The sequence below is a fragment of the Prionailurus viverrinus genome, chromosome B1 (assembly GCF_022837055.1).
Source record: "Prionailurus viverrinus isolate Anna chromosome B1, UM_Priviv_1.0, whole genome shotgun sequence".
In the NCBI taxonomy this organism is placed as follows: domain Eukaryota; kingdom Metazoa; phylum Chordata; class Mammalia; order Carnivora; family Felidae; genus Prionailurus; species Prionailurus viverrinus.
In genome coordinates, this window is record NC_062564.1 from 72,045,207 (window position 1) to 72,068,255 (window position 23,049).

A 23,049-nucleotide genomic window follows, 5' to 3' on the forward strand; every position below is an offset into this window, starting at 1 on the left:
AAAATTTTTTTAATTAAAAAAAAATCTTCTACATCTATCTGACGTTCATCTGGGTTGTCACATTTGTTTTGCCACAGAGCTGCGCATGAGTTTCATCTCACATACAGTCTCAGCAGTCACCTTTTAAAAACACAGTTGAACTAGGCTCTTTCATCAGGCTTAAAAGTCTTTTTATTTTTTATTTTTCCAGTTTTAAAATTCTTATATTTGCCAAGGAACCTCACAACTTTTTATAAATCTTAAAATTCATCTGATTTCTCTTCAGCAAGTGTACTAGGACAACTGTAACAAATCACCACAACAAATGTGGTTGCTAAAAACAACAGAAATTTATTATCTCACAGATCTCTAGAAGTTTAAAATCAAGATGCTGTAAGGACCATACTCCCAATGAAGGCTCCAGGGGGACAACCCTTCCTCAACTTCTCCAGCTTCTGGTGGCTTCTGGAGTCCCTTGGCTTGTGGCTACATCATTCTAATCTCTCCCTGTTTTCACATGGCCTTTCTCTGTGAATGTCTCTGTGTCCACATCTTCTCTTTTCTCCACACAGATGGCAAATTGATGCTGGTAAACCATAAATCCAGAATTATTTCATCATCTGAGATCCTTAAATAAATCACATCTGAAAAGAATCTATTTCCAAATTAATTTACCCTGAGGTTCTAGGTGGACATGAATTTGGAGAGAAACTATACCACTGTAGTATAAAATTCACATGGTGAAAATTTTTAAATCATTTATACTATATTATTCCTCATGCCTCTTGAATGTTCAACTTTTGAATTTTGTTATTTTTGAGTTGTGTTTTTGTTTTGCTTTGCTTTGACTTCTTTTTTGGTAAGATACACTAAGCACACAACTTATAACCTTCCTTTAGAATAGTCCTCAAAAATATGAAAATAATGACAAATGAATATTTTTGTTCTGGCAAATACATTTCTCTCAAATGTTCTATTGCACAAAAAGGTAAGAGGTTAGAGTGAAGAAAACAAAGAAACATAAAATTGCAGCTAGTATGTTTGTATAATTAGACCCTGTCTGGGTAACCTTGACCCACAGTGTCATGTTCTATATGGACACATGATTTTGCAACTTTCTGGGCCTACAAGTTAAGCATTAGTGGAGTCCTTCCCCCTATCTCGACCAATAACAGGAACGTTTTTCAATCCTGTAAGCAAAACTACAGAGGTGTATAAACAGAGCTGTTTTACTGATGGCCTGGCGGCAGCTGAGTAACAAACAAAAACCTCCCACACACTGAGCCAATAGCACACCATGGCAAGAAATGGAGTAAAAAACTCATTAGCAGATTCTCAAAAACCTTTCATTTTCAGAAAGTTGAACACACCAGCTAGGGATGGGCTTTTTTTTTTTTTAAGTTTATTTATTTATTTTGACAGAGAGGGAGTATGTGTGAGAGGGAGAGGGGCAGAAAGAGAGGGAGAGAGAAAATCCCAAGCAATTTCCGTACTGTCAGCTCAGAGCCCAATGTGAGGTTCAAACTCACGAAACTGTGGGATCATAACTTGAGCCAAAACTAAGACTCGGACGCTTAACTTACTGAGCCATACAGTTGCCCCAGGATGGGCTTTTTAAACAAATAATTAGACTATATTCATGATACATTTATTATGATTGTTAATGACGATGTCACAGATACGTAACATTTTCTTGTGTACGTTCCTACGTAAATTATAAAGCAGTCACTTCCTACATTCATCTAGGGATGAACATCCCATTAAATCAATACATGAAAGCATGAATCAGAAGAACTGTTTGGATACCAAGATCAACATCTTATTAGATACACTCAGATAACAAGACATAGAATAAAGAAATACACAGCATGCTATTCACTTTTGTTTTGATCCAAGAAGTTTGGTTTCTAGTATATTTGCTAGAAAAACATAAAATAAATATAGTATAAAAAATTATTGAGTTATTTAAAAGAAAAATCCTTCACCTTCTTCATGGAGACAAGTATATCACGACAAGTATATAATCTCTTGGTTTCTTTTATATAAGATGTAGATATATGTCTATATGTTGCCTTACCATTTCTCACAACTATCCAAATAACTGACAACTGACACTACCATGAACCCCACCTCTTCTCCTACAGCTAATTGTTTTGGTGCTTTAAATTGATTAATCTGAGTCTAATGCATAATAAGTCTGTCTTTTCAAAATTAGCAGTATTTTTCTTCTAACACATATTTGACTTACAATCTTTTAATGGATAATTATGGAAAATGAGACAGCAGTAAGCACAGAAAACTGACTTCAGTCCTTGCAGAAAAGGTGCTACTTTGAAGAATCCCTTAAATGAGTAACCATAGGACTATGTTTTAATATATAGAATAATCCATTAGTTTAAAAACAAAATCAGAGAAACCAGAAATTAATGCTCTTGTTTCTGGAAGAATGCCAACAACAACAACAACAACAACAACAAAGCAGAAATGATGACAGAAGGAGAATATCATCATTTTGGAAACATCAGAGCAATAATGAATTCAGACAAGATTCATTGATCTATGCTAAAATCCTTGCATGAAAAGTTGGGAACAAGATATTTTAATCTCAAAGAATCGCTCCCAGTGTTACTTATTACTTATTAAAGGGAACAAGTACATTTACAAAGGACACATCTGACAGGCAGCACTTTAACCAAGAGATCAAATGTGCGGTCACCAATAACAGGAGAGACTGAGATGTATAGGCCTCTGGACGTGATGCCTTGTGAAGAACATACGTAACTTTGTGGTACTCCAGTGACCTTAAATAGTTGACTGGAGCCTAATCATCAAGAAGAAACTATACAATCAAGCATTGAGAGGCATTCTGCAAAACATATGACATGTATCAATTATTCAAAAATAGAAATGTAACAAGAGGACAAAAATAAATTGATGGCTAGGAAAATGTTCTGGATTAAAGGCAACTAAATAGACATGACAACTGAACACAATCCATGATAGGATGGTGGATTGGGGAAATAAAACATTATAAATAAAATACCTTTCTGTTTGGGGAGGAAGTTGGAAATTCTGAGTGTGGAATGCCTAATAAGTAATGGTGCTGTATCGCAGTAAAGCTTCCTGAGTAAGATTTTTATATTGTATTTTTGCAGGAGGATGTCCTTTTTTTTTTTTTTTAATAAAGAAGAGGATGATGTATTGCATTTAGAAGCAAAGATAAAGCAAATGTGGGGTGCCTGGGTGGCTCAGTCGGTTGAGCGTCCGACTTCAGCTCAGGTCATGATCTTGCCCTCTGTGAGTTCAAGCCCCGTGTTGGGCTCTGTACTGACAGCTCAGAGCCTGGAGCCAGCTTCAGATTCTGTGTCTCCCTCTCTCGCTGCTCCTCCCTACTCATGCTCTGTCTCTCTCTGTCTCTAAAAATAAATAAATGCTAATTTTTTTTTTAAAAAAAGATGAAACAAATGTGGGAAAAAGTTAATAATTAGTGAATTATAGTAAAGCGTAGTTAGGTATTCATTGCACAATTTTTTCCACTTTACTATAAGTATGTACTTTTAATTTTTTTTTACTTTTTTTAAGTTTATTTATTTATTTTGAGAGACACAAAGACAGTGTGAGTGGGTGAGGGGCAGAGAGAGAAGAAGAGAGAATCCCAATCAGGCTCCACACTGTCAGCACAGAGACTGATGCAGGACTTGAACTCATGAACTGTGAGATCATGACCTGAAACCAAGAGTCAGATGCTTAACTGACTGAGCCACCCAGGCATCGCTGTAAGTTTGTACTTTTAAAAATAAGAGGTTAGAGGGGCACCGGGTGGCTCAGTTGATTAAGCGTTTGAATTTAGCTCAGGTCATGATCTCACAGTTCTTGAGTTCAAGCTCCACCTCAGGCTCTGTGCTGACAGTTCAGAGCCTGGAGTCTGCTTCAGATCCTGTGTCTCCCTCTCTCTCTGCCCCTCCTCCACTCATGTTCTGTCTGTCTGTCTCTCTGTCTCTCTCTCTCTCTCAAAAATAAAATAAACATTAAAAAATAATAATAATAGGTTGGAAAAATTGCAATAATTTTCTTATATTTGTGTGTGTCATGAGAAAAGTACAAGGCTAGGACAAACTTTTTATTCATTCACAAATACTTACTACCTGCCTCCCACCTGCCAGACATTTTTCTAGAGTTGGACGGATCAGCAAACAAAACAGGCAAAGAGCCCTGATTTCGTGGAACATCTGAGCTTTTACCTCATGTCTGAGCTTCCTCCTTTTTTCCATAGATGAGGATGGAGGATGACAATTGGGCTGGACTCAGTGAGGTCTATCATAAGGCCCCGTTCTACACTAAATGCTATCATTTAGATGAACGAATTTGTGTTGAATGGATATGATCACAGTGGCTAATTTCTTCCACTTAGTGGTTTTTTTAAGCTTCTTTATTTATTTTGAAAGCAAGAGAGACAGACAGAATCCTAAGCAGACTCTATGCTGTCAGTGCAAAGTGTGACGCTGGCTTTGAACTCACAAAGTGTGAGATCATGACCTGAGCTGAGATCAAGAGTCAGATGTTTGGGGCGCCTGGGTGGCGCAGTCGGTTAAGCGTCCGACTTCAGCCAGGTCACGATCTCTCGGTCTGTGAGTTCGAGCCCCACGTCAGGCTCTGGGCTGATGGCTCAGAGCCTGGAGCCTGTTTCTGATTCTGTGTCTCCCTCTCTCTCTGCCCCTCCCCCGTTCATGCTCTGTCTCTCTCTGTCCCCAAAAATAAATAAAAAACGTTGAAAAAAAATTAAAAAAAAAAAAAGAGTCAGATGCTTAACCAACTGAGCCACCCAGGCTCCCACTTAGTGTTTTAAAAAAAGATTATATTGCAATGAATGCAAAACCACTAACCAACAATGCTTACGTACAGGATATAACAGAAAATACCAGTATCGGTCCTGCTTTTTGTATTATTACAAACCAAAGCAAGACACTATCAAAGTATTTATTGAAAACATCCTAAGTTGTTAAATTCTCTTTGGTTTTTCTTTCCAAAATTATTAAGGAAAAAACCTATTTCCAGTAAAAGAAAACATATTCTTTACCTTGTCTTCCTTTGCAGATCCTATACTGCTTTTCCAAATCTGTCTAAATTAAAAAAAAAAAAAATGCATCACCATTAATGGTTATGCATTGCCCTAAACAAAATGTAAAACACGGAGTGTTAATTGAAAGCTAAATTTAAAAGTAGTAGCCAAAGGGGCACCTGGGTGGCTCAGTCGGTTAAGCGTCCGACTTCGGCTCAGGTCACGATCTCACGGTCCGTGAGTTCGAGCCCCGCGTCGGGCTCTGGGCTGATGGCTCGGAGCCTGGAGCCTGCTTCTGATTCTGTGTCTCCCTCTCTCTCTGCCCCTCCCCCGTTCATGCTCTGTCTCTCTCTGTCTCAAAAATAAATAAATAAATAAATAAATAAATAAATAAATAAATAAATAAAAGTAGTAGCCAAAGATGACTTGTTAAAATAACTTTAGATATCTGCCAATTCAATAGGATCGACATTTTTATGAAAAACATAAGATTTTCTGAAAAATAGAATAAATAGGAAATACTTGTCTATTTAATTGACTGGGCCAGAATATACTTCTCTAGACACTGCATAAAATTCTTAATGTTGTTTATGTTCTTAATTCAAATTTGAGGTCAGATGAAAGGTTTTGTTTCTTTCCTATTCATTCTCTTTTATCTTTTGAGTTTATCAATAATAATGAGTAGCTTTCTGCTGTTGGTGCTACCTGTACAATGACAGTTCAGAACTCTGTAGATCCTCACTGCATTTGCTTTGCCATGTAATTACCCACTTTTGTGTGTGTGCATGTTGTGGGGTGGTGTTGGACGGGGTCTGAAAAATCTTATCTTTTAGCAAATGCACTTGCTATGCAAAACAAGTACAAGAAGCCTGGAAAGTAGGAAAAAGGAAAGTGGAAATTTCTGTACTGATGTTTAAGGAAATCCCTCAAAGAGTTAAGGAAATTCAGATCAGGAAGAAGATATAAGGGATAACTGTGGAAAAGACACTGGGCTTTGATTTCAATCAAACAGGGAAGAACAAGGCAAATGAGAGGGAGATTTTCTCGCCAGACAGAAAGGATGGAATTTAAGTTTACTAAAAGTTGCTAATCGAGTGGGGGAGATGGTTTAGTATTTTTCACCTGAAGAGAGAAGGAGAGAAGAAATCAGCATTGAGAAGTTTATCTTCAAGAGGGAGAGGGGCACCTGGGTGGCTACGTTGGTTAAACATCTGACTTCTGCTTAGGTCATGATCTCACTGCTAGTGAGTTCGAGCCCTGCGTCGGGTTCTGTGCTGACAGCTCAGAGCTTGGAGCCTGCTTCGGATTCTGTGACTCCCTCTCTCTCTCTGCCCCTCTCCTGCTCATGCTCTGTCTCTCTCTGTCTCTCAAAAAACAAATAAACGTTAAAAAAAAATTAAAACAAGAGGGAGAGAGATGAGGAGGTATTACATCAGCACAAGCAGGAACAGATACTTTCATCATATTTAAATGTCCCAGAAGAGAGGGACAAGTTTGAGCAAATAAAAATAAGAAGATGATTTTCTTTCTTTTCTTGTTTATTAAGTATAAGACAGGCAAGAAATGGAGAGATCTTGCCTGCTCTCCTTCCTTTCTGTTTCATTCTTTCTCCCTGTCTCTCTCCCTCTCTAACACCCGAAGGCAATGTGGGGAAATAACTAAAAGTGTGGGGTCAGAGCACCTGAGTGGCTCAGTTGGTTAAGCGTCCGACTTTGGCTCAGGTCATGATCTCACAGTTCATGGGTTTGAGCCTGTGACTTCCTCTTTCTCTGTCCCTCCTCCACTCACTCTCTCTCTCTCTCTCTCTCTCTCTCTCTCAAAAATAAACATTAAAAACAATTATTTAAAGTGTGGGCTCCAAGAAAGAGGAAGTGACATGGAAGTGAAGATATTAAGAAACGTTAGGAAAATTGCTAGTTATTTTTGAGCCTTGGTTAAATTATAAGGCAGATAAAATATAGCTTTGGAAGACTGTCTTTCTCTTGATTTTGCTTCCCTCACCACCTGTTCCCCTCCTCTCACCACACACACTCATAGGAACCCCCTCTCCCCACCCACCTTCTTTATTATTGTTGCCTGCCGGACCTGTTCTTTCTGGATTAGCCCCACTTCTTACCAGTCTGTTCTCAACTTGAATCAAGTAATGACTCTGCCTTTAGAAGTTCAAACAGTGGGGCGCCTCAGTGGCTTGTTAAGCATCGGACTATAGCTCAGGTCATGATCTCACAGTTTGTGAGCTGGAGCCCCGAGGGGCTCTGTGCTGACAGCTCAGAGCCTGGAACCTGCTTCGGATTCTCTGTTTCCCTCTATCTCTGTCCCTCCCCTTCTCTCTCTCTCTCTCTCTCTCAAAAATAAATAAACATTAAAAAAAAAGAAGTTCAGGGGCGCCTGGGTGGCGCAGTCGGTTAAGCGTCCGACTTCAGCCAGGTCACGATCTCGCGGTCCGTGAGTTCGAGCCCCGCATCAGGCTCTGGACGCTTCCCCCCACGTCCGCACATACGCTCTCGCTCTCTCTCTATCTCAACTAAACAAACTTAAAAAAAAATACAAAACCTTTAAAAAAATAAAACTCGACCGCGAGGGCAGGCCCTTAGAGGAGAGGTGTAGCTGATTTGCCAAGTACAGAAGTGAATAAGTTTAATTGTAAGACTTGTTACTTAATAAAAAAAAAAAAAAAAAAAAAAAAAAAAAAAAAAAAAGAAGTTCAAACAGTGGATAACTAATAATTACCTTATTTATAGAATATAAATAATAGGCTTATATAGGATAGAAAATATAGGATATAAATAATTAGGCCTATTTAACACTGTAATCTATGACCTTGCTAACCAAAGGGCTCCAGCAGCTGCTGTGGAGAGATGGTAAGAAGAAAGGGAGGAAGGCCAGGAAGGCAAGGTGAATAGGTAACTAGCTGTTATTCCTCTCAGGAATACCTAAATTTTAAAAACTGAGGTTGTCATTTAACCCCAAAGAAGAGATCTTTCATGGAGAAGTTTATCCACCATGAGATTGACCCTCTTCCTGAAATCTTTGATTGTTGGGGAAGTATCCAGGATTTTCATTCACATCCCTTGAAACTTCTTACTTTGCCTCCATATAACACTAGTTTCAGCTTACAGTACTGAGTTTCCAAGAAACTGTATGTAAAATATATCTAACCATGTTAATGGTCAGTGTTACAAAATTCTAAAAGCCTCGGAGTAGTGACACATGCAGTTCCTCAGTTGTGTCAATAGGTGGTGCCATTTATACACAACAATGTATTTTCTCACTTTTTATTTAATATACTTTCTCAAAAATGTTAATATGGACAAATAACTGGCCTGTGTGCTCTATTGAATTAGTATGCTTTCAGCAATCATTACTTCTTGAGGAGAAATTTTCTAATGTTTTATTTTGTTACTTTCATTGATTACTATTTCTGTTTAAAACAGTTTACATCTGTTACTAAGAAAGTCACTTCAGCCAGGAAAAGGCCTCTCTACCCCCCAAATTTCACTTCAACCACGTTTTGATTCAAAGTGGTAGAAAGAGAGAGGTAGAAATGAAAGCTAAAGAGATTCTCTTCCAGGTACACCGCCTAAGTGTCAACAAGGCTGGTCAGGGGTGATTCTAAAACCAAAGATATCTGCAGGGATTGTCCCTTTCATTCAGAGAAAAAGATTTCCCAATTATGTATTTTGTTTCCCTCTCTGATGGCCTCTCGTCAGTCCATAAATACTCATAGCTGGTTCTGCCAGCATTTTGGGTTTGCAGATTATGTGTTTTATGAGGCAAAACATAGCAACACAAATATTTATACTGCCCCCACGTTTTACAACCTCAATTGGTGCATTTTATATAAAGGCCACAAAATGAACACGGTTATGAATGAAAATTGGATATACCTCAAGGACGCCACAGGCTGAAATTGAGAATGAAGCAGATTGAAAAACCAAAAGCCTATGCTGAGAAAGGTAAGGAGTGAACTCCTCCAGTTACCATTTTCATTCCCACAGGCTAGAAATTAGCCAAGGGAAAGGGAGATTATGTTTTCCATTTGGGAAATTTGATTTCCAATATGACTTGGATATAAGTAATGGAGTTTCTGTTATGTAGGAATGAAGTAATTTCTATGAAGGAGTCAAACAAAAATCGTTGTGAAATATCACGGTATGCTAGGATCTATTTTTTGGTTTTATCTTGTTTGGGTTTTTGTTGTTGTTGTTTCTATGTATCATGTGCCTCTAAGTTTTTTATTTTGTTTTGTTTTGTTTTGTTTTGTTTTGTTTTGTTTTGTTTTGTTTTGTTTCTAAATACAGTAAAACTTGTTTGATGTTCCTTAAAATGCTTCTCTAAAGATCAGTATTCAATGCAAGGGCCACTTGCCGTAGTTCTGTAGGGTTTACTTCAGTCAGGAAAGACGTTTGCTTTGTCTTTTCCGCTGGTGTGTCATTTATTAAACCAATTTTAACCTTCCTCATAGGAATATTTCACCTTGTTTCTTCACTATTCATGAGCAATAATAATTATTTTCAAAACTCTTTTAAAGTCTTCGCAAATGATTAAGAATATTCCAGTAAAACCGCAGTAATTGTCAAGGAATGGGTCTATGTTAAACAAGTTGACAGATACACCTGAAAACTTTGATTTTTCAGGGTATGCTTGCAACTGGCAATACTTTGGTTGGCCAGTTACTAATTACTAGATCACTCTTCCCCTTCTAACAGCTTTGGGCCCTGGAGTAGGAAGGGTGCCAGATGCCCAGAGACTGAGTTGTCCTTCAGTAAGAGTTCATTCTTTGTGTTTGTAAACTGATGGCTAAGTAATACACACAAAAGAGCATTGTTAATTTATTTTGCTAGGAAATAAAAATAACAATAGCTTTTTTTTTTTTAGAGACAGATGCAGAGAGAGAAATCACAAGTGGGGAGAGGTGTGCAGATGGAGAAAGAGAAAGAATTTTTTTTGTTTAATGTTTATTTGTGAGAGAGACAGAGACAGAGACAGAGAGAATGAGTGGGGGAGGAGCAGAGAGAGAGGGAAACACAGAATCCGAAGCAGGCTCCAGGCTCTGAGCTGTCAGCACACAGCCCAAGGTGGGGCTTGAACCCACGAACTGTGAGATCATGACCTGAGCCGAAGTTGGACGCTGAACCAACTGAGTCACCCAGGTGCCCCACAATAGTTTTTCTTATATTTCTAATTTTTCCCTGGGACTGGGCCAATTACTTTATATATACATTGCCTAACTCAATATTAAAAGCAACGATACATGGGACAATTGTAAAGTTTTTGTCTAAAGTTAGGCTACTCAGATTAATACATAATTTCCTGCTTAGTGTCTAGTCTGTAAAATAATCATAATATAATTTGTAATTGTGTCCTAAGACTTTACAAATGAAATGGAGTCCCTTAGAAAATGTTTATAAGTGCCTTTTATATATCATGATGTAAGCTCAGCTAATTGATTGGGACCTATGATGTATTAAGTAATGATTTAATGATAAGCCACACTTGAAACCTTTTAGAAACAAGTGCTGACCAGTTGAAACAAATGATACTTCTTGAATTGAAGCAAAAAACATTAAGTCAATTCACTTAATTATAAGCATTTGTGAGGCCATTAAGAATTCATTTCTTAAATGAGAATTTTAGACAATGTTTAAAAATCCCCGAATATTTCGCCATTTGCCACATCACTACAAAATTAGCAGAATAATAAAAATAGGTAATACTAATTGAGTACTTTTCATGCATGGTTCAGGTGATGTGCCAATTTATCCCCAGGTATTGTCTTATTTAATACAACAAACTCATGAGGCAAATACTGTTCTCCCATCTGATGGAAGAGGAACCACTTACTAGAAAGGTTAAGAAACTTGGCACAGTTTCTGAACAGTAGCACAGGTTATAAGAGGCCAGGCCTGACCAGGCGAATGCTATTTCCATGTCAAAGGCCATCTCATCCTCTGAGCTGTATTTCAGACTTCCTTCAGCGAAGAAATTCTGAATGTCTTCTACAGAAAAATAAAAACAAATTTTTTTTTGTTTCCAACATAAGATTCAGAATATGTTATATATTGCCAGGAAAAATTTAGGGCCACATTCACCAGCCCTTATCAATCAATATAAATAAACACGAGTTGATTTATTACTGACAGTATTGAAAAAACTCACTTTCTAAAGAGGTTGAAAATAGATTGCTTAACTGATAACACGATTTTAAACATTCTGATTAGATTAACCAACTGAAGTAAAATAGTTGTGTTTCGACGCCTGTGACGTTGCAGAGGTTACGTTCAGCCACACACGCGTTACTGTAGGACTATGATTAATTGAAGATCAATTAAAAGTCAAAGATTAAAGATTGCTTTTTAACCCCACTTATAACTTTCAGAAGAATCAGCCTGATTTTGCTCAAGACATCTAAGAGACTTTGTGTTTCATGGGGGGGGGGGGGGGGGGGGAATTGTATTTCAAAACCGAGAGCTAATTATTTTAAAGATTATGAGTTGTAAGCATCCCATTCAATTCGACCCATGGAATCAACACGTCTACTTAGTTTCTAAAGAAACCATGTAACTCAAGATGGATTTTGAAAAAGTTGAAAAGGGTAACCTGTTCCAACTTTTCTTTGGGTTGTGTTTCTCGCAGATTGCATTAAGGTTTTCTAACTCATTACTTGTGTTTGTTTCATTATTTTGCTCAATTTAAGGACTCTTGGAAAAGATAAAGCTATGCCTCTCAAAGAAACCGCTGCCATCTGCCAATGACCGGAAGAAGTCGACCATGACTTTGCCATCTCCACTTCTTTCCAAGGAGTACACAACCTTGTTCGCAGCCAGAGCAAAATTCACAAGCTGATCTGGTTGGTGGTGGTCCCGGGCTCAGTGTCACTCGTGGTGTGGCAGGTCTACAGTCGTTTGGTCAGCTACTTCACATGGTCCACCACGATGTCCATCGAGGTTCAGTATGTGGAAAAGATCGAGTTCCCAGCTGTGACGTTTTGTCATTTAAACAGGTAACAATTACTCTTTTAGTAGTGATAGGCCTCTATCACTTTGCTAGGGTAACCTTGCTTGTATAACATAAGTTGGGTTTTACTATGTGATATTTAATGTATATAAAACCTTTGAAGTTCTTAAATTATACCTAAAAACCCAAATTTAGGAAGGCAAAGGAGCTTATTTGATTTCTTCTTTAATTTTTCTTTCTTTCCTTTCTTCTTTCTTTCCACAGTTATTTACTCGGCATCACACCAAATCCTGCGGTTAGATAAAAGTAAAAGTCTGGATCCTTGCACTTAAAAAGTTCGTTGATTAGGAAGAAAGAGAGAAACATAAACAGTCACCATGCAGTGTGTATGATAATTGTGCAGTACCATAAAGGTATGTGCAGGGGCTCTGAAAGCACAGGGGACAGGGGACAGTCTCGGTCTGGAGTGTCATGGAAGTCTGAGTATCAAGGATGCCCAGGCAGTTCCTAGATGGAGGTGAAGAAGAACCTGAAGAGGGAGCCACTGTGCGAAGGTAGTATGGAGACAGGAAATGTTCTGATGTGTACATAACAAGACCTTTAAGGTAACCAAGGCAGGGCCAGCGTCATGGATGCGTGACCTGTGCCATCACACGGGGCCCGAAGCTCGAAGAGCTTTACACTTGGCTTAATACTCTGCTATTCTTGAGTCCTTAGCTACAATTCCCTCCAGAAAACTACAATTCAATGACTGTATCAGGTCTCCTGTAGGAGGGTGGCTGTGCCCCATGACGCCGTCCAGAAAAGCCCTGTAATTGCCAATGGATGGCCTGGAAGAGCACATGCTGGATTTACCCTAGAGACGGGGAGGGCGATTTCCTTATGATCCCCCACTGATCCACTACTTGATCATGGACAAGTCACTTAATCTTAGCTTCAACTTCTGTATGTGTAAAATGATATGGCGTTGTCTACCCATTTCCTGTTGCATCAGATGAGATGACACATACACCATTTTCTCTCATTCCTGGGGTTTTCCTTGGACAAGTGTTCAATATATATTAGATATTATAGCACACTTGTGTGACTGTTAGATATGTGTCAAGGTGTGCACCAAAGTCCCAAAGAGTAAAAGCAAATCAACCCCATCCCCCAGAGATTTTTAATACTATTGCCTCGTACTATGTTAAATGGTCTGTGTTCTAACATAAGCAAAGGCTGATTGAAGATATCTGTTCTTAAAATAAAATGTATATACTATTTTGACAATGGCAGTGTGAGGAATTTCACAGATCCTCTCTTCAGAGAAATAACCATAACTGGTAAAAAATTATTTTTTTTTAAAAAGTAACCATTGAGAGGTAAATCTCCAAAATATAAACAATTCCCCCCCCCAAAAAACCCCACAAAACTTAATAACCCAGTTAAAAAATGTACTAAGGATTTGAGTAGACATTTCTTCAAGGAAGACATATGAATGGAGAATAGTTATATGGAAAAAAAAATGGTCAACATCATTAACCATCAGAGAAATGCAAATAAACACAATTAGATACACCTCACACCTGTCAGGATGTCTATTATCAAAAAACAAAAACAAACAAAAAACAAAGACAGCTAGTGTTGGTGAGGATCTGAATAGATTGGAATGTTTGTACGCTGTTGGTGGGAATGCATAAGGGAACATTGGCTAGGAAAACAGTCTAGAGGCTTCTCAAAAAATTAAAAATAGATTTACCATATGACCTGGCAGTTTCTCTTCTAAGTATGTATCCAAAAGAATTTAAAACAGATCTCAAAGAGATACTGACACTCCCATACTGATTGCAACAGTATTCATAATACCTATGATCTGAAACAATCTAAATGCCCATTGATAGAAAAATGGATAAAGAAAATGTGATATGTGCATACACTGAAATATTATCCAGCCTTAAAAAAGAAGGAGATTCTGCAATATGAAGCCTTACAATATAAACCTTGAGGACACTATGCTAAACGAAATAAGCCGGTCACAGAAAGGCAAGTACTACATGAATCCACTTATACCATGTCTCTCAAATAGTCCAATTCATTGAATCAAAGAGTGGAATGGTGGCTGCTAAGGACTGAGGGGACAGGAAGTGGAATTGGGGAGTTAGCAATCAATATGCACAAAGCTTCAGGGGCCCCTGGGTGGCTCAGTAGGTTAAGCGTCCGACTTCAGCTCAGGTCATGATCTCACAGTCCGTGAGTTGGAGTCCTGCATTGGGCTCTGTGCTGACAGCTCGGAGCCTGGACCCTGCTTCAGATTCTGTGTCTCCCTCTCTCTCTGCCCCTCCCATGCTCATGCTCTGTCTCTCTCTGTCTCAAATATAAATAAAAACATTAAAAAATATATGCATCAAGTTTCAGTTATACAAGATAAATAAGTTTTAGAGATCTGTTGTACCACATTGTACCTATAATCAACAACACAATATTGTATACTCGAATTTGTTAAGAGAAAAATCTCATATTAAGGGTTCCTACCACATAAAATTTTTTAAAAATTAGTAGCAAAAAAGAGAAAATCATTGTATCTATTACAATAATTAGAATATAATATGGAGTGCCTGGGTGGCTCAGTTGGTTAAGTGACCGACTTTGGCTCAGGTCATGATCTTGCAGTTTGTGAGTCTGAGCCCCGCGTCGGGGGCGACAGCTCGGAGCCTGGAGCCTGGAGCCTGCTTTGGATTCTGTGCCTCCCTCTCTTTCTGCCCCTCCCTCACTCATGCTTTCTCTCTGCCTCTCAAAAATAAATAAACGCTTAAAAAACAAAGACATGTTAAGAGATTTTAAATAAAAGATGAAAGCATGACTCATACAAATATAAAATGAACACGTGTCAAAGATTTTATGTTAGTGAGAGATCTGATAAGATATTAAAATTGGCTCCTAGGAGATCCAACCAGCAGACATTCTTCCCCCTTTTTCCTTTCCATAAAACGATCTGGAAAAGACTCATTTCTTGTTAATGCATGGTGGACTTAAATCTGTTTTGGTGGGACTAAGTGAAGGGCTGAGTCAGGCATCAACTTGGACATCAGATGAAGCATATACATTTGGGTTACATAACCTGGGGATGTGTAGTGAGAGGGCATTAATGCACACAAGAATGACAGATTCGTTGACTGGCTATCACTTATTAACTTGTTTAAACAAATCAGTGTATTTTTATTATGTTTTCTTTTGCTAGCCTCTTACCAGTGTATGTTAAATAAAAGAGTGAGCACTCTCAAACTAAGCAAGGTTTCTGAAAGATGAGACACAGGAAGGTTTTAAAATTTGAATTAAAGTTGAAAATAAACTCGGCAAGGCCCTTCGGTTTTATGCTGAACAATATGTCTCACAGTTTTTTTTTTTTACTTCCTTTGTTCCAAATATTGTTAGACTGTATTCATTAAGTTTAGTTCATCTGCTTAAATCACCCTCATGGTCTCAACTATTATTATGTAATACAAAACATTTTAAAAGATTATTCTAAAACGCCTTCCCTTGTACTCATTTTATCTATTGTATTCATACCTCCTACACGTGTGGTAATTCCTTCACTTCTCTGCACAATCCTTTTGAAAAGAATCCGGTGAACATTATATGAAGTAGTAATGATTCTTGACCCAAAATCGCAGGGCTTTGGAGCTGATCCCTGGTATGCTGTCATCATTCAGAGAGACAGAAGGCTGAAGGAAGTGGAAGGTCCATCCCTCAGTTAGGGCTAACACCATGACTCTCCCCCAAATCCTCTGCAAATGTAGATGGCTAACTCCTCAAAGATCACTACAAACACTTTTGACCAAGAAAAGCAAGGTTGTTGGCTCTGATACACTTAGTAGAATACCACCATGAGTTAGCTGTGTTTTTAAGAGAAGAGGAAGTCATAGCAGGCTATGTATAGGATTCTAGAACCTGGGCTGGTGGATTTAAGACAGGCTCTGCAAGGGTCAAAGCTGGGTAAGTAAGACACTATCTTAGGACCTGGCCATTAAAGCAGTTTCTCATCTCTGAAAGGATGTATATTGGCTTGGGTTTGTTTTCTATTTTCTATGTTTGGTTTTGTATGTGTTCTACGCTGACCGAGAAAGGGTTTCACGTGGCTTATATGAGAAAGCAAAAGGATATAAAATATAATTGAAAGTGAAGATAAAATATAATATAAAATCTGGGACATAAAGGAAGTCCAAGAGTGTGGTTACATACACACAAACCATGCACCACATAGCTCTGTGTACTTACTTACCAAGGGTGGATACACATTTTATTCTATGCTTTCTAGCAGTAAATTTGAATGGAACATGTTTGCTCAGTTTCAAGATTTATAATATCCAAAGTATGAAATACCAATCACATTTTGAAAAGAATATAGAGTATACATTTAAACAACCATACATAAGGCAGGGCCAAAGTTGCTCAGCAGAATAAGGGAGTTACAAAATCCTTATTGTAGTTAGGGCAAATAGATAACTTCTGCTTTAGTTGCCAGGAAAGTACTTTGACCATAAATGAGGCATTCATTTATTTAATGCATATTTACCTACCTCTCACTATATTCTACGCACTCTTCTAAATTTTTTTTTGTGCTTTATGAAATTTATTGAAAAATTGGTTTCCATACAACACCCAGTGCTCATCCCAAAAGGTGCCCTCCTCAATACCCATCACCCACCCTCTCCTCCCTCCCACCCCCCATCAACCCTCAGTTTGTTCTCAGTTTTTAACAGTCTCTTATGCTTTGGCTCTCTCCCATTCTAACCTCTTTTTTTTTTTTTTCCTTCCCCTCCCCCATGGGTTCCTGTTAAGTTTCTCAGGATCCACATAAGAGTGAAAACATATGGTATCTGTCTTTCTCTGTATGGCTTATTTCACTTAGCATCACACTCTCCAGTTCCATCCACGTTGCTACAAAAGGCCATATTTCATTTTTTCTCATTGCCACGTAATATTCCATTGTGTATATAAACCACAATTTCTTTATCCATTCATCAGTTGATGGACATTTAGGCTCTTTCCATAATTTGGCTATTGTTGAGAGTGCTGCTATGAACATTGGGGTACAAGTGGCCCTGTGCATCAGTACTCCTGTATCCCTTGGATAAATTCCTAGCAGTGCTATTGCTGGGTCATAGGGTAGGTCTATTTTTAATTTTCTGAGGAACCTCCACACTGCTTTCCAGAGCGGCTGCACCAATTTGCATTCCCACCAACAGTGCAAGAGGGTTCCCGTTTCTCCACATCCTCTCCAGCATCTATAGTCTCCGGATTTGTTCATTTTGGCCACTCTGACTGGCGTGAGGTGATACCTGAGTGTGGTTTTGATTTGTATTTCCCTGATAAGGAGCGACGCTGAACATCTTTTCATGTGCCTGTTGGCCATCCGGATGTCTTCTTTAGAGAAGTGTCTATTCATGTTTTCTGCCCATTTCTTCACTGGGTTATTTGTTTTTCGGGTGTGGAGTTTGGTGAGCTCTTTATAGATTTTGGATACTAGCCCTTTGTCCGATATGTCATTTGCGAATATCTTTTCCCATTCCGTTGGTTGCCTTTTAGTTTTGTTGGTTGTTTCCTTGGCTGTGCAGAAGCTTTTTATCTTCATAAGGTCCCAGTAATTCACTTTTGCTTTTAATTCCCTTGCCTTTGGGGATGTGTCGAGTAAGAGATTGCTACGGCTGAGGTCAGAGAGGTCTTTTCCTGCTTTCTCCTCTAAGGTTTTGATGGTTTCCTGTCTCACATTTAGGTCCTTTATCCATTTTGAGTTTATTTTTGTGAATGGTGTGAGAAAGTGGTCTAGTTTCAACCTTCAGCATGATTGGGATTGCATTGAATGTGTAGATAGCTTTGGGTAGTATTGACATTTTGACAATATTTATTCTTCCAATCCATGAGCAGGGAATGTCTTTCCATTTCTTTAAATCTTCTTCAATTACCTTCATAAGCTTTCTATAGTTTTCAGCATACAGATCCTTTACATCTTTGGTTAGATTTATTCCTAGGTATTTTATGCTTCTTGGTGCAATTGTGAATGGGATCAGTTTCTTTATTTGTCTTTCTGTTGCTTCATTGTTAGTGTATAAGAATGCAACTGATTTCTGTACATTGATTTTGTATCCTGCAACTTTGCTGAATTCCTGTATCAGTTCTAGCAGACTTTTGGTGGAGTCTATCGGATTTTCCATGTATAATATCATGTCATCTGCAAAAAGCGAAAGCTTGACTTCATCTTTGCCAATTTTGATGCCTTTGATTTCCTTTTGTTGTCTGATTGCTGATGCTAGAACTTCCAGCACTATGTTAAACAGCAGCAGTGAGAGTGGGCATCCTTGTCGTGTTCCTGATCTCAGGGAAAAAGCTCTCAGTTTTTCCCCGTTGAGGATGATGTTAGCTGTGGGCTTTTCATAAATGGCTTTTATGATCTTTAAGTATGTTCCTTCTATCCCGACTTTCTCAAGGGTTTTTATTAAGAAAGGGTGCTGGATTTTGTCGAAGGCCTTTTCTGCATCGATTGACAGGATCATATGGTTCTTCTCTTTTTTTTTTGTTAATGTGATGTATCACATTGATTGATTTGCGAATGTTGAACCAGCCCTGCATCCCAGGAATGAATCCCACTTGATCATGGTGAATAATTCTTTTTATATGCCGTTGAATTCGATTTGCTAGTATCTTATTGAGAATTTTTGCATCCATATTCATCAGGGATATTGGCCTGAAGTTCTCTTTTTTTACTGGGTCTCTGTCTGGTTTAGGAATCAAAGTAATACTGGCTTCATAGAATGAGTCTGGGAGTTTTCCTTCCCTTTCTATTTCTTGGAATAGCTTGAGAAGGCTAGGTATTATCTCTGCTTTAAACGTCTGGTAGAACTCCCCTGGGAAGCCATCTGGTCCTGGACTCTTATTTGTTGGGAGATTTTTGATAACCGATTCAATTTCTTCGCTGGTTATGGGTCTGTTCAAGCTTTCTATTTCCTCCTGATTGAGTTTTGGAAGTGTGTGGGTGTTTAGGAATTTGTCCATTTCTTCCAGGTTGTCCAGTTTTTTGGCATATAATTTTTCATAGTATTCCCTGATAATTGTTTGTATCTCTGAGGGATTGGTTGTAATAATTCCATTTTCATTCATGATTTTATCTATTTGGGTCATCTCCCTTTTCTTTTTGAGAAGCCTGGCTAGAGGTTTGTCAATTTTGTTTATTTTTTCAAAAACCAACTCTTGGTTTCGTTGATCTGCTCTACAGTTTTTTTAGATTCTATATTGTTTATTTCTGCTCTGATCTTTATTATTTCTCTTCTTCTGCTGGGTTTAGGCTGCCTTTGCTGTTCTGCTTCTAGTTCCTTTAGGTGTGCTGTTAGATTTTGTATTTGGGCTTTTTCTTGTTTCTTGAGATAGGCCTGGATGGCAATGTATTTTCCTCTCAGGACTGCCTTTGCTGCGTCCCAAAGCGTTTGGATTGTTGTATTTTCATTTTCGTTTGTTTCCATATATTTTTTAATTTCTTCTCTAATTGTCTGGTTGACCCACTCATTCGTTAGTAGGGTGTTCTTTAACCTCCATGCTTTTGGAGGTTTTCCAGACTTTTTTCTGTGGTTGATTTCAAGCTTCATAGCATTGTGGTCTGAAAGTAAGCATGGTATAATTTCAATTCTTGTAAACTTATGAAGGGCTGTTTTGTGACCCAGTATATGATCTATCTTGGAGAATGTTCCATGTGCACTCGAGAAGAAAGTATATTCTGTCGCTTTGGGATGCAGAGTTCTAAATATATCTGTCAAGTCCATCTGATCCAATGTCTGATTCAGGGCCCTTGTTTCTTTATTGACCGTGTGTCTAGATGATCTATCCATTTCTGTAAGTGGGGTGTTAAAGTCCCCTGCAATTACCACATTCTTATCAATAAGGTTGCTTATGTTTATGAGTAATTGTTTTATATATTTGGGGGCTCCGGTATTCGGCGCATAGACATTTATAATTGTTAGCTCTTCCTGATGGATAGACCCTGTAACTATTATATAATGTCCTTCTTCATCTCTTGTTACAGCCTTTAATTTAAAGTCTAGTTTGTCTGATATAAGTATGGCTACTCCAGCTTTCTTTTGGCTTCCAGTCGCATGATAAATAGTTCTCCATCCCCTCACTCTCAATCTAAAGGTGTCCTCCGGTCTAAAATGAGTCTCTTGTAGACAGCAAATAGATGGGTCTTGTTTTTTTATCCATTCTGATACCCTATGTCTTTTGGTTGGCGCATTTAATCCATTTACATTCAGTGTTATTATAGAAAGATACGGGTTTAGAGTCATTGTGATGTCTGTATGTTTTATGCTTGTAGTGATGTCTCTGGGACTTTGTCTCACAGGGTCCCCCTTAGGATCTCTTGTAGGGCTGGTTTAGTGGTGACAAATTCCTTCAGTTTTTGTTTGTTTGGGAAGACCTTTATCTCTCCTTCTATTCTAAATGACAGACTTGCTGGATAAAGGATTCTTGGCTGCATATTTTTTCTGTCTAGCACCCTGAAAATCTCTTGCCAATTCTTTCTGGCCTGCCAAGTTTCAAAAGAGAGATCAGTCACGAGTCTTATAGGTCTCCCTTTATATGTAAGGGCACGTTTACCCCTTGCTGCTTTCAGAATTTTCTCTTTATCCTTGTATTTTGCCAGTTTCACTATGATATGTCGTGCAGAAGATCGATTCAAGTTATGTCTGAAGGGAGTTCTCTGTGCCTCTTGGATTTCAATGCCTTTTTCCTTCCCCAGTTCAGGGAAGTTCTCAGCTATTATTTCTTCAAGTACCCCTTCAGCACCTTTCCCTCTCTCTTCCTCCTCTGGGATACCAATTATGCGTATATTATTTCTTTTCAGTGTATCACTTAGTTCTCTAATTTTCCCCTCATACTCCTGGATTTTTTTATCTCTCTTTTTCTCAGCTTCCTCTTTTTCCATAACTTTATCTTCTAGTTCACCTATTCTCTCCTCTGCCTCTTCAAGCCGAGCTGTGGTGGTTTCCATTTTGTTATGCATTTCGTTTAAAGCGTTTTTCAGCTCCTCGTGACTGTTCCTTAGTCCCTTGATCTCTGTAGCAAGAGATTCTCTGCTGTCCTGTATACTATTTTCAAGCCCAGCGATTAATTTTATGACTATTATTCTAAATTCACTTTCTGTTATATTATTTAAATCCTTTTTGATCAGTTCATTAGCTGTTGTTATTTCCTGGAGATTCTTCTGAGGCGAATTCTTCCGCTTGGTCATTTTGGATAGTCCCTGGCGTGGTGAGGACCTGCAGGGCACTTCCCCTGTGCTCTGGTGGTAACTGGAGTTGGTGGGCGGGGCCGCAGTCCGACCTGATGTCTGCTCCCAGCCCACCGCTGGGGCCACAGTCAGACTGGTGTGTGCCTTCTCTTCCCTTCTCCTAGGGGCAGGATTCACTGTGGGGTGGTGTGGCTCGTCTGGGCTACTTGCACCCTGCCAGGCTTGTGATGCTGGGGATCTGGCGTATTAGCTGGGGTGGGTAGGCAAGGTGTACGGGGGCAGGAGGGGCAGGCTTAGATCGCTTCTCCTTAGGTGATCCACTTCAGGAGGGGCCCTGTGGCAGCGGGAGGGAGTCAGATCCGCTGCCGGAGGTTTGGCTCCGCAGAAGCGCAGAGTTGGGTGTTTGCGCCGAGCGAGCAAGTTCCCTGCTAGGAACCGGTTCCCTTTGGGATTTCGGCTGGGGGATGGGCGGGGGAGATGGCGCTGGCGAGCGCCTTTGTTCCCCACCAAACTGAGCTCTGTTGTCAGGGGGCTCAGCAGCTCTCCCTCCCTTTGTCCTCCAGCCTTCCCGCTTTCCGAGCAGAGCTGTTAACTTATGACCTCCCAGACGCTAAGTCGCGCTTGTTGTGGGAACACAGTCCGTCAGGCCCCTCCGCTTTTGCAAGTCAGACTCGGGGGCTCTGCTTGGCCGGCGAGCCGCCCCTCCGCCCCGGCTCCCTCCCGCCAGTCCGTGGAGCGCGCACCGCCTCGCCGCCCTTCCTACCCTCTTCCGTGGGCCTCTCGTCTGCGTTTGGCTCTGGCGACTCCGTTCTGCTCCGCACTCTTCTAAATTTTTTAGGAAAAATAACTTAATCATCAAAATAGCATTTTGAGACAGGTTTTTTTTTTTTTTTTTAACATACACCAATTTTACAAGTGAAGAAACTGAGTCACAGTGAGAGGAAGAAATTGGCTAAGTCATCCCATTAAGTGGCTGTAACAATCAGGGCTCAATTAGAGAAAAAGAAGCCCTGTGAGTGACACAGAATAAGGGATTTATTCTGGGGATTAAGTCCACTGCACGTAGGGGCTGGTTAAGCAGTCTTTGTAAGTCTCTTGCCTCTGTTTCTGGTGCTGGGCTTGAAGTCAGCAACATCAGCAGTCAGAAAGGAAAATAGATCTGAAGTGAAGGAAACAAACACAGACTAGAAATGCGTGTCTCTCTTTTTCACAAGCCCTGATCTTGGTAGTGTAGGAGACCTACAGGACAAGCTGGCACCTTCTCCAGGTTGTACTCTTTCTTGACCCAAGATCTGAAGAAGCTTAAGGAGGCCAGGGAGCTCCTGGCTGCTGTCCCACACCAACAAGTTGAGTCAGGAGATCTACAACAATGTGTGTACCAGACCAAAGCTCCGACCCTACAATGACCTCAGATTGTAACCAGATAAATCCAAGGAAGAAGATGTTGGAAAATAGTTCCAACATAACCACATGGGCACAGTACAAAGCTACAACAATGACAGAGCTGGGATTTGAACTCAGGAAATCTTGCCCCTAAGTCTATATTCTTAGTGACCTCGTGTTCCTATTCTCTTCATGTTGCATCTCGAAGATCCGTTAGGACGTATCCAGATCAATGTCTGAGAAGTATTCTAGGTAAATGAAACTGTATGTACAAATACAAGGTAAATTGCAGGATGTGACAAAGACTTCTTAGGGATTCAATTTTGCTTGAATGTGTTATGAATGAAGGACAGCGTAGCAGATATGCCTGAGAAGTTGATAGGGGCCAGATGTTTGGCTCCTAGATAATGTGTCTTCT

At 39.4% G+C, this 23,049-nt stretch overlaps 1 protein-coding gene across 1 annotated transcript in view; it reads left to right on the top strand.

Annotated features, from left to right (window-relative positions):
- Positions 1-8,954: 8,954 nt before the first annotated feature.
- Positions 8,955-23,049, top strand: part of ASIC5 (acid sensing ion channel subunit family member 5) — a 35,635-nt gene continuing 21,540 nt past the window's right edge. Inside the window, 3 exon segments of the mRNA XM_047857581.1 lie at positions 8,955-8,994; positions 11,736-11,801; positions 11,804-12,041. Coding sequence (XP_047713537.1) covers positions 8,955-8,994; positions 11,736-11,801; positions 11,804-12,041 — 344 coding nt within the window.